This window comes from Quercus lobata, chromosome 10 (genome assembly GCF_001633185.2).
Source record: "Quercus lobata isolate SW786 chromosome 10, ValleyOak3.0 Primary Assembly, whole genome shotgun sequence".
Taxonomy (NCBI): domain Eukaryota; kingdom Viridiplantae; phylum Streptophyta; class Magnoliopsida; order Fagales; family Fagaceae; genus Quercus; species Quercus lobata.
The window spans coordinates 36740084-36752745 of NC_044913.1; the positions used below are offsets into that span (position 1 = coordinate 36740084).

Sequence of the window (12662 nt, forward strand, 5' to 3'; positions counted from 1 at the left end):
GCCATTCAGCCTCTCTCTTTGGAGAACCTATGAATATCAGCAGAGAAATCAGAACATTACCATCTTCATCTAAGTGAATGGATTATGTGAATAGGTCCACAAGATTATGAAACTAACCTTCATATCTTCTACAAATGAAGGAAAGCCCCCAATCGACATGAATGTTACAAAACCAAACACAAAAGATGCACATGAACCCCTTGCCTGCACCATATCAAGTAAAAAAAGAAAGAAATCTTAGTAAAGGATTGAATTTGAGCTTCCTCATGCTTATGGTTATTTATTAGTTGGTTTCAACACATCATTTCATGGACTTCTTGTCAAATAGAAGTGGCATATGAGAGGGATTATCGCCCTCAAATTTTCTATAAAAAGCTCAAGCTTTTTCTTCATGTATCCTTGTCTCAACTTCTCCATTCACTACTTTTAGATATAAGTAATTGCAGCTGTCACTCAGATTAAATAGTGAAAGGGAAAGAAAAGAACAAACAGAAGTACCAGAATTGAAGTGTAGCTTGTCCCGACATTCAAATAGATGGTCCCGATGCAGATAGTGACTACAATGTAAATTGCAAGCCTAAGCCAGTAATATCCAAAGTCCCTTGACATGTTGACAAATGAACGCTTGGTTAAGGTAAAGGCTTGCATCAAGAAACTTGCCTGACTACCTCCTGAATCCAGAACAGTTCCTCTCTGTATCATTTGCAAAAAATTGCAGCTCTCAATATAGCATTCCAATATCATTACAATGTTTACCACAAATGCCCATAAAAAATCATGCTGCCAATGATCAACTTACAACTTTGGATATCTCCTGAACTTTTTCTCTCACTGCATAGTAGTACTGAGAGGTATGGTAATATTCAATAAGTGTTCGGATAGCTTCAGCTGTGGTAATCTTCTCTAGAGGATCATCAGTTGCCTCAAACTGAGCAGAAACCAAATTTAAAGCCACAGTTAGTAAAGGAACAAAAGTAGAAAGCAAAGTGCAGCCTTACCAACCCCCTCACCCCCAAGAGGAGGGGCTCAGATATTATGATGCATTTCCAATTCTCACCATAACCACTGATGACAACCAAACTATGCCCATCTCCACACTATATTAAACTCTACCACCCAGCCCCCTTAATGCCCAATTCCACACCGGCAACCATCACCAGTACCACCTAATCATTTTTCCTCCATGATTATACTGTTTGCTGTCACTATCTTTACTCTTTTACACTACCACCACCAGTGTTGCATGGGTGAACACATTAACGCATTGTGTGCACTGCAAGCTAAGAGTAGTAATAACTTCTAATGACTGAATTACAATAACATTTATAGCTACTAATATGTATATAATTCAAAGCAAAAGAAGAAAAATGTCATACCCGCAGTTTCATGGATCCTTTCAGAGTGGCCTTAACTTTATCAAAGTCAGAATTGATGCATCTAAGGAAGTGATCAGATGGGTTCCTCAAAGTGGGGCAGGGGAACCCAGCTTGTGCAAAGAACTGCAAACACCTGCCTACATAAGAGCTCCATTCCTACAAAAAATCAAATGTGTGTAATGCAAAGGGAGAGAGTTCCCACCTCGTATGCTTCTGAAGCCTGGCCAAAATAAACAGTTTTGCCCCCAGAAAGCAAGTACAATTGATCAAATAGTTCAAAGACTTCACTGCTTGGCTGGTGAATTGAGGCTATGACGGTTCTCCCATCTCTTGACAGACTACGTAATGTTTGTGTAACAAAAAAAGCTGAAGCACTGCGGTAAAACCAAAGTAATTTAGAAACATATAGCAAGAGTTTTGTAGACAATGGTAATAAATTCTTAAAAAGAAAAATAAAATTGACAGGACAGATAGTATATAGGATATTATAATATTTTCTATAAAAATAAAGTCAAACTACATACATTAATATAATTTTAGACCATCATATAGACAAAGAACATAAAAAAGATACCAGCCAACGGCCAAGAAGATGACAATATTGACTGTTATGGATATCTATCAAGGTTCATTTTACTACTAGCACTACAATAATTGTACTGTAAGCCTAATTTGTACTACTATAATATAGGTTTAGTCTACTGTTAGTTTTGAAATAGCTGAAGATTTCATATGATGTTGTTGTGAGTGTAGCCAATAATAGTAGATTTATGCAAATAAAAGAAAAAAGAAAAATATAAGAAACGATCACATTAGGAACACAAAGATCTACATGGTTCAGCCTTAGGCCACGACATTGAGGTGAAAGTTTCACTATGAAAATAGATTGATTACAAAAATGTCACAAAGGCTGTCATACCACCCATACACCAAATACACCCAAGGAGCTCTTTCTCATCACAAGAATTTCTAATTCTCTAAATCTGTTATGCAAAAGACCAAAGTTGTCTGTGTTTCGTAAAACTAAGTATGGCCTAATATATATATATATATATATATATATAGTACTTTGATCGATTTTGGAAAGCTTGTCTTACACCAAAAAGTAATAAAGAATACAATTTGAAATCCAAAGCTTAGCCATATAAGGAAAGGCTATAACCCCAAGTGACGCGCTCACGTGCATTTATTCAAGCCACCAATCAACAGTTAGCCTAGGGTTAATCTTTCTATATAGACCCCAAGTGAGCATGTTATAAATGAGCAATTCAACATAGTAAAGATTTAGCCACTTAATGCTTTCTATTGTGGACATAGGTCATCAAATCTAACCATGTCAATTCTAGTTTCACTCTCTATCCCACAAAATAAATTCTAACATGATAACTGAGCTCAACCCCTTTTTAGTTCCCCAATGGCTGCCAACATGCTCACTTACCACATCACAAATCTGTCCTTGGCCTATTTTATTTTAACACCTGCGAAACTATCCTCAAATGATGTCTTTCCGGAAAATGGCGTCACTCTCCTTTGATTGTCAGATTCTGAATCCTCCAACAACCATTTGTCACTAACCACCACTACACCTAGTATTTGTCTCGTGTTTGCCATCCTTAAGCCATTGTCACTCAAGTCAAGCCAAGTAATTCTTCTCCTACCATAGTAGCCATCCATAGGTCACTAGTGCAACCATCCTAGCTCTAGCCAATAGTAGTCATCTTCTAGCTTCCATCTATTGCAACCGTCAATGTTCACTGCTATCAATAGCTATCCCATGCATTCCACCTCACATCATTCTTAATCCATTCTACATTTGATCTGATTCTGCATGATCACACTCTTCTACACGATCACACTTTCTTTCCAAACTCATGGTATCCTTTGAGGAGGATTTTACAGATATTTAGCTAGGTAGTATTACTAGTACAACAATACTTGTATTGGAAGCCTAACTTTTACTACGTCCTAAGGTTAGTCTATCGTTAGCCTAGGTTTATTTTCTCCATATATACTCTCAATGGGCTCATTCTAACGGAACAAGTAAACATAGTTTAGTTGTAACCATTTATGATCTTCTGCTACGGACCAAACTACTCTAATTTTGCTTCCACTCTATTTTTCTCTCTTTTCCCTCTCATTGTCAATGCCAACATAAAATCTAACACTAGCTATATATAAAAAATTTATGGGTGAACAATACTTTTGGTCCCTTAAATTTGTGATTAATTCAATTTTTGGTCTTTCAAATTCACAAAGTTAAGATTTGGTCCCTAGAATTAAAAAATAATAAAAGAACAACTCATCCCACTGTCTATGGGTTCGGTTAGATTTTATCCTTTAAATATGAGCTTTGGTTTAAATTTGGTCTCTCAAAATTGGGATGTCTCAATATCTGTTTGTCACACAAGCAGAAAATAGATGGAGGGATAAAATCTGAACTTCTTAAATTTCAGGGACTAAACTCAAACCTATGCCAAATTTCAAGGGACAAAAATTATAATATTAACAAAGAATTAATTTGGGAAAATACCAAACACATGGGTTCTATCTACTTCTAAAAGGTAGAAGGTAAAACAATTGATAAAACAGAATTGTAATTCTACAATGTGGTATTTGCAATAGTAATGAATTCGTAGTACACATGAATTAAAAATATATAAATATATAAGAGAAGCAGAAGACGACAAGACAACACTGACATTGTCTAGTTCTCTTCTAAAAATATATAAATATATAAAACTAAAAACAGAGGCACTCTGCACTTCCAAAAAAAAAATTGGCAATAACATGGAGAGTAAAGCTTTTAGAGTTTAACCTATCAAGTCCACTAGTTGGCTCGTCCAGGAAGAGCAATCTGGGTCTCATCAGGATCTCAAGAGCAATACTGACTCTTCGTTTCTCTCCTCCACTGATTCCACGCAAATGCCAGTTTCCTACAACTGTGTCAGCACAATCTTGGAGACCCATCTCTATGATGGTACTCTCAACCAGTGCACGCTTCTCTGACCAAGGCATCTTATCAGGGAGACGCAGGCGAGCTGAATATGAAATCGTCTCCCGTACTGTTAGAGTGCCAATCAAGTTGTCATCTTGAGTCACATAGGCCTGAGTTTACATCACATAATAACATCACCATTAATAGCCTGCTTGGTAGGCGTTAGATTAAATTCGCCCTTCTCTAATGGCTTAATCTTTTAGAACAATCAATAATGTATAACTTTAAACTTTTGGAACAATCAATCCACAATTTATCAATAACCATAACAAGCATGATATAAACACACCCACACAAAGCAGCCAAACCAAGACAAATCTATAGGTTTTAAGTTTTAACCACAATAAGGTAACAATGAAAACACACACTTTTTCCTCTTGGAAACTAAAGAAAAACTCACTGCAGTCCCGAAAGAGAGCTTTGTTTTGCGACCATTGAGGAGTATGGTACCAGAAAGGAAGGCGTTGGCAGCAAGACGACTAGAAAGAGCATCAAGCAACGTAGATTTGCCAGAACCAGAAGGACCCATGAGGGCAGTGAGGGTTCCAGGTTCAGCATAACCAGTGAGTCCTTCCAAAACCTTTTGAGTGTCTCCATTACTGAGACTGACCATCACAGTCAGATCCTTCCAAGTGAGCCTCGCTGACACGTCTCCTACAAACTCTGTGTTAGCTTTGTCCCTCCAAAGAGTCTCACTCAGAGGGCTTAACCCTGCTACCATCCCATTATTCACTGATGGTTTGTTTGCCTCTATCTCCCTCATCTCATAATTTGCTCCATAGTTGCTCATCTTCTCTCTATATCACTCGATCAGTTGTGTATATATATATCTCTTCAAAACCAAAAGTTGCCCGCCAGAAAGGTTTTTACAACACAATATAGAAAGCTCTAAATGGATGTCAAGTATTTATGGCAAAGCACAGCTGGTTATCTATAAAGAAAGACTATATAAGAAAGAAAGAAATATGGAGAGAGAAGTGCTATTGAGCAAAAAGTTGTGAAGTTGTAAAGGAGGAAGAAATGGGAATTGAATGAGGGAGGGTTGTAATTTGTGAATTTGACTGAAGGAAGAAAAAAAAACCAATCAGGAAGAGACAAGAGAGGTAACCCATGCAAAAACGGCCATAAGAAAAGCTTGCTTTTTTGTGTGACAAACTGACGAGAGGAAGCTCTAGCTAATATTTTCTTTTTTTTCCTCAGAATGAGTAGAAAATTATAAATTTATAATCCCCATTCCTCATTGCCTTAGCCCTTTAGATCCTCAAAGCAGTGACAGAAGCAAATTAATTTGAAAGAAAGGAAGATAGAGATAGATTTAGTTGGAAGATGAATATTTTTTTTTTTTTTTTTTTGATGGAATAGTGGGAAAATGATTTGTCATATTTTTATTGTCACAATTAATGAACATTGGTGGATGTTGGTAGAGGCATTTAATACCAGAACCGACCCGTATTAACATTCGCCAATTTGGTTCCCTCCCTTACATTGGCATTGATTTGACATACTTTTATATAATAATAATAATGATAATATAAAAAGCAAATCAGACATCTTTCTTTTTTTCATTTTTTAAAATTATCGTTTCATTATCAATGATATACACCACTTCATACCATTCAATATTTATAACTTTTAAATTGAGGGCTCTACATTTTTCAAAAATATTGACACTTTACGTATGATATAAAATAGTGTGAGATTGTTAGAGATATAACATTTTAAAAAGAACAATAATAATGCATTAAAAAATTTAGAATTATAAATTATTTCATAGCTTTTTATTATAATTGTTCAAGAACTGTGATGTAACAAAATATAAATAATTGAGAAAAAAAATAGTTAATACATATATAAATGATAGACAACCACTTAAATTTATTATATCAAATTGTGAAAAATAATTTGTAAAATAGTATGAGATAGTAATACCAATTAACTAAAAATAGAGTCGTTTGGTTTTTTTGTATATTGTACAGAGCATATCGCCACATCTACATGGAAAAGATAAAACGGAACAGAATATAGGAACTACTTTTTATGAAGAGAGAGAGAGAGAGATAGAGAGATAATACTAGCGTGTCCTAGATAGAGCCCAACTGTAAGCTATCTGCTCAATCAATACAAGTAGTTAATAGTTAGTAGATGAATAAAATGGACGGGTCATGGACGGAGGTATTATTGGACTTTGGGGGGCAATCCCCCCTTATTTTTTTAATAAAAAATATTAGTATATATATAGATACTAATTTTAGTAATTTTATTTAATAAAATTACATTTTGTCCTCTTAAAAATATCATTGATTCTTTTAAGAGTAATGCTACATTGACAAACTTTTTTATAACAGTTTTACAAACTATTGAGTTAGTAAATTCTTACTGGTTTACATCTAAGCCCATCAGTTACATCATTTTTTTCACTTACCAATAACTGCTCATTACATTAGTAATTTATAAAACAAACAACCCAACAAAAATTACAAGTAGCAAATTTAAAAGACATTAAACCCAATCAACCAATTTTACATAAAACAAACAACCTGACCCTTTATAAAATTTTAAACAAAATAATTTTGTCCTTACTCTAAATGTATTAAAGACACCAAAAATTATTATTAAAAAAAAAAAAAAAAAAACAAAAAACTTCAATGACTAAGCAATCGCAGAGCCAAAGGCCAAAGCCACTATGGTTAGAAGCAAAGCCGCCCCCCTTAACTCTAAATCCTAGCTCCGTCCCTGAACAGGGTGGCCACGCCATGCCAGTCACATAGCTACTCGCTAGACCTTTGGGTCATATCAGACGAGTATAGTCTACAGATGAAATAGGATCAGATCAAATTAATCATACTTAAAAACCACGATTTTTTTTTTTTTTTAATCTACAAGATATAGCCTTTTCTTTTCTTTTCTTTTTTGTTTTTTCTCTTTTTTTTTTTTAATTTTTAAGCGGCAACATCAATTATTCTAAAATAAAAATATATTAAAAAAAACTTATTTTAATACAATGAAAAAATTATTTTATCTATTTTAACATAATATATTCTACATCACATATTTTATTTTTCATGTAACATATTAAAATAATTTAACTACAATATCAAATAAAAAAATACATAACTCACAATACCACCCACCACCACCACCACCACCCATCCCACCACCACCCAAAATCAACCAACCAACCACCACCGACTATCGTATCCAAAACCCAAAATCAACCCACCTACCACTAGTAGCCATAAGCATATCCACCAAAATTAGCCCACAATTCTGCAACCCACCACAACTCATTAAATTCAACCCACAACCACCAAAAAAAAAAAAAAAAAACCAAAAACAAAAAAACAAAAACAAAAAACAAAACAAAACAACTCACATCAATAATCCAAAATAAAAAAAACCCACCACCACAACTATTGTAATAACCATTGTTGCTTAAAACTAACCCAAACCACCACATTCACATCGAAACCCACCAATTCACACACTACCCCCACAACCCACCACATTCATAACTCTCAAAACCCATCCCAAAATCAAACAAGCTTAGAAACCCATATACACCCACAACTGCCTGATTGAGAGAGAGATCTGAAGGTCTAAATTATAGAGATCTAGATTACGTAGGAGGTCAACAGTATGGCATGGTAGACGACGCGGCAAGGTTGGCAATGTGGCTCAGAGAGAGAGAAAGAGAGAGAGAGAGATGTATTAGAGGAGAGTAAAAAGTAAAATAAAATAAGAGGAAATATTTTTAGCATTTATACCATACCTTTCCTAAGAGCATTGGCATCAGCCATCAAGTGTGCCAAATGCTAAATTTTTAGCATTTGGCATACCAAACACCAAAATCCTTGCTTTATGAGATGTGCCAAATGCCAAAAGAAATGGCATGGAGCTACAGTGATATTTTATAAATGGCATGGTTTGGTCAAAATGCTATAAATTTTTTAATGGTTTTTTCTCTCTCCTTGTGTCACATCTCCTTTATGAGACATCTTTCTTCTCTTCCTCACGCCACTATTCTCTTTCAAAAAAAGCTTATTTGTACTTTTTTCCGTTTTTATTTAGAGGAGTGTTTTTAAGATGATTTTAATGTGTTTAAAATTTTAAAATAGAACATGTGATGTAAAGCGTATTGTATGGCAAAATAAATAAATAAATAAAAAGTAGGTTTTAGCATGTCAAAATAGCATTTAGCATAGCACAGCTAATGCTAGTGTTCTTAGTGGAATGGTACTATAGATCCATGCTAAATTTTTTGACATTTGGCAAATCTAATGTAGAAGGATTTTTTTTTTTTTTTTTTTTTTGTGTTTGGTGTACTAATGCTAAAAATTTAGCATTTAGTACATATGATGCTAATGCTCTTTAAAAAAAAAAAAAAAAAAAAAAAAAAAAAAAAACTCACACAAAGAGTCAGAATGAGGTTCTAACATAAAGTTACACAAAATTCTACTAAGAAGTCATCGTAACTTTTTAAGAAGGACTTGACCCATGTTTTGTTGTATATAAAAAAATTAATAAAAAAAAAAAAAAAAAAAAAAAAAACTAGAACATTAACTCTTTGTCCTTTCAAAATAGAATAACGTCAAGGATACAATAATATGTCACAATAATTTCATAACATTTCTAAATTAGCATGCCAACTCATCCATTAGTCTATTACAATCTCCATTTTAAATTTTTTGGTATGCTAATTTGAAAATATTATGAAGTTATTATGAATTTTTGCCGCGTTCATACTTCATAGCATTACTCTTCAAAATAATAGAACAAACAAATAAAAATACTCAAAAATAAAATAAAATAATGTATAAATTCTTGAATTTTACAATCAATTTTTCGCTAGTCTAATACTTTGATCAAAGAATAAAAGACAAACTGATTGTTGTGAGATATATATTAACCTTCTTCTTTTCTTTTCTTTTTTTTTAGTAAACAGTAATACTTATTAGAATATACACGAAAATAGTAATATTAATGTTTTAAACCAAATTTATAATACATTACATAATCAGAGTACAACTACAAAGGGCTTAACCTTTGTAGTTATAGACTGGGGTTATAAACAGCAGACACTAAACACACATAATCAATGTGGGATAAACATCTTTATTTTATTTTTTTTATATTAACCTTGTGTGCACATATTGTAGTATATAAAATGTGAAATAATATAAACGTAACGATAACCAAATTTATAAAATTTTATCTAGAAAGACGAAATATTAGTAGGATTATGCATGGACTGCCTAAGACATTGTTTGTTTAACCCGAGTAATTTAAAAATATTTTTTGTTTAAAAAAAAAACACACACACACACAATAATATCTTATAACTATAAATATATATATATTTTTTAAATGTTACTAAAAAAATTGGTATAAAAAACTTTAAAAAAAATGAATAATTAAAGCTGAAAGAAATTTTTAATCAAATTTCAATTTATATATATATTAATAGCAAAAGCTCAGAGAAATTTTAATTAGATTTTAATCAGATTCTCAACTTTGCGTCATGTGTCTCATTTAATTTTTAATTTTTAATTTTAAGCCAAGTGAATTATTGAGTGTAAAAATCAAAGAGTCCTAATCCAATTAGATTCTGAAAGTTCACTTGGTGTATAAAACACTAGTGAATGTTTAGACCTCCAATTTCAAAATAACCAACACAAGCTTATATTCAAACAATATATGTGCGGAATGATAAGTACAAGCAATACCCAAATAAACAAACTACTCTAAACCATAATTAATCACAACACAGCAGCAATTAAAGGTAAAAAGTAAGGGTTAGAGAGATGTAAACACAAAGATAACAACAGCACGTGTTATCGAAGAGGAAACCGAAGAACTTGGTAAAAAACCTCTTCGCCGCTCTCCAAGCGGTAAAATGATCTACTAAAGAATAAAGTTGGAATACATGAATAGCAATAAACCCTCCAAGCCTAATCTACCCAATGTACCTAATCCCTCCAAGTTTTTTGCTCCAACAAGGTTAAGCCTAACCCTGTCTTCTTTAGCTTTCCAGATCCCGCAATAAGCTCATTGCATCAACCAAATGAATTGGTCATCTCTAAACTACTTCCCAAGCACTAAATAACCTCTCAAGGATATGGGTATGGTAAGATAAGGATTTGGCTAATGAACCTCTCAAGGATATGTCAATAAAAAGGGTAAGAGTAGAGGAATTTGAGAATCAAAGATATAAGATTGTGGATGAATCAATCTTGCTGTTCTCTAGGGTTTCTCTCTCAAAATTCTCTCTGGAAAACCTCTCAAAGTGCTGGTTGTATCGCTCAAAGTGTTGGGTGGAGCAAAACCGAGTCTCATCCATGTGTTTCCTCTTGTCACCATGTTAAGCAGTGGTTTTTCCTCTGGCCATCTACAAAACAGAGTAGCAAATACCACAAAACAAAGCACAAAATCTGGTAATAAATTTGATTAGTAACAAGTTAGTACCCAAAACATAAACTTTGAATTAAAACCCTAAAAATTGGAATTTAAAGAGTAATTCAAAAAGAAATGACATGTGAAGATTTAAATCATCAAAACATGATAAAATCATGGCATTATTCACTCAACATGTCAAAGAATGTGTGTGTGTGCATCATATGCAAAAGTGTGCAAACTAGGGCAAAGTGTTAAAAAAAAAAAAAAAAAACATAATCATTTGATGTATCAAAATCAAGGAAACATGATTATCCCTACAATCTTTGTACTCAATGGAATCCAAAAAGACACACAAAAACATCTAAGAGACATTTTATCATATGGTATGCACACACAACACAAAGCATAGAACAATGCATAAGAATGAAGAAATACATGCTAAACATGTAGAATAAGCATTATACCAACAAAACCAACTAAACCCATATATCATACTCATCAAAACATCAACAAAACCATATTTCCATATCTCAACATATACACAAAATCCAAGAAAACTAGGGCTAGAAACTTGAAATACATTGAAAATAAGAGAAAATCCATACCTTTTCTTGAAGATTGATGAAAGATTAATGAAGAAAATGGAGTTTTTGTGAGTGACAATGGAGGTTTTGGGAGAGGGAAAGGCGAACAAAACAAGGTGTGTGCACGTGATGCGAGGGAAAACTAAAAAGTATTTAAAATCTATCTGAGATTTAACCCTATTTGTGCAAAACACTCGATTTTTGCGACTTAACTGACACATTAGCAAGTCGCCAAAATGAGTCGCCAAAATCTCGTGAACAAAATTTTCAAAATTTTGTCTAAGTCTTTTTCGTGACTAGTAGATCCACTTGCGAGAGAGTCGCGAAACCTTCTGTGTAAGCTCGCGACTGAAGCTTCCACCCGTGACCAAGTTGTGAAAATGACCACTTGTGACCAAGTGTTTTTCGCGATTGGGGGACTCATTCGCTAGGGAGTCACGAGAGCTTTTGAGTAAGCTCGTGACTGGCATGACCTGCGACTGAGTTGCCAAAAACAGAGTTGTAAAAATTTTGGATTTTTTGGAATTTTTCAAAATAAAACACTTTCCAAAAACAACTAAAAATACTCAAAAATATTTTTGTGTTTGATCAACATGTGATTATATACAACACATTTAATCAAGTACAATCACACAAATGAATAAGGCATTCATCGAACATAGACATGTGTGGGTACCAAATGTGAGATAATCCTTAGTCTAATGTGAAACTTCAATGATCAATTCAACCATGACATACACAATTAGTACTAAGTAGAGTGACCAATCTCAATTATAGAAATATGCATATATATGACCTCCCACAAAACTTGATTACATAACATTGAAGCATATCTTTTGGCTTCTTACATAACATTTGATCATTTAAGAACAAAAAATCTCATTTTGAGATCAATGCCTGAATTTTTGATATTTCAATTTTGAGAGTAAGCCTTTGGCTTTTTGGGAACCATGCATTTTCATTACAAATCGCTTTCCCTTTTTCCTAGTCAAATACTAGTATGTGTGGCAATTTTTGCAGCTCATCTCTTTTTGAGATTTGACATTTGTTGAGCTATAAGCAAAAACATAAAGGAGTGGGAAGATATATAGGCACAAATCTATACATGTCTCAAGATCAACAAAACTATTGGCTAATCATTCATGAAAAGTTTGAAGATCTATTTACAACAATCAAATAGATGTCAAGATTTTTCCCACAATGATACAAGTGCATAGAGAACAAGCTAAGCTTGTAAATGCACAAAGCCATTTGTATGGAGGTACAAGGCCAAATATGCGTGTGACAAAGCACAATAATGCCAATCAAACTTTT

At 33.4% G+C, this 12662-nt stretch overlaps 1 protein-coding gene across 1 annotated transcript in view; it reads right to left on the reverse strand.

Moving 5' to 3' along the window:
• Positions 1-5708, reverse strand: part of LOC115964690 (ABC transporter G family member 11-like) — a 159726-nt gene extending 154018 nt beyond the window's left edge. Inside the window, exons 1-8 of the mRNA XM_031083952.1 lie at positions 4772-5708; positions 4192-4481; positions 1579-1750; positions 1377-1499; positions 800-928; positions 499-693; positions 118-204; positions 3-27 (exon numbers count right to left, since the gene is read on the reverse strand). Coding sequence (XP_030939812.1) covers positions 3-27; positions 118-204; positions 499-693; positions 800-928; positions 1377-1499; positions 1579-1750; positions 4192-4481; positions 4772-5161 — 1411 coding nt within the window. The 5' untranslated portion in view covers positions 5162-5708. The remainder of the gene's footprint in view (positions 1-2; positions 28-117; positions 205-498; positions 694-799; positions 929-1376; positions 1500-1578; positions 1751-4191; positions 4482-4771) is intronic.
• Between the last annotated feature and the right edge of the window lie 6954 nt (positions 5709-12662).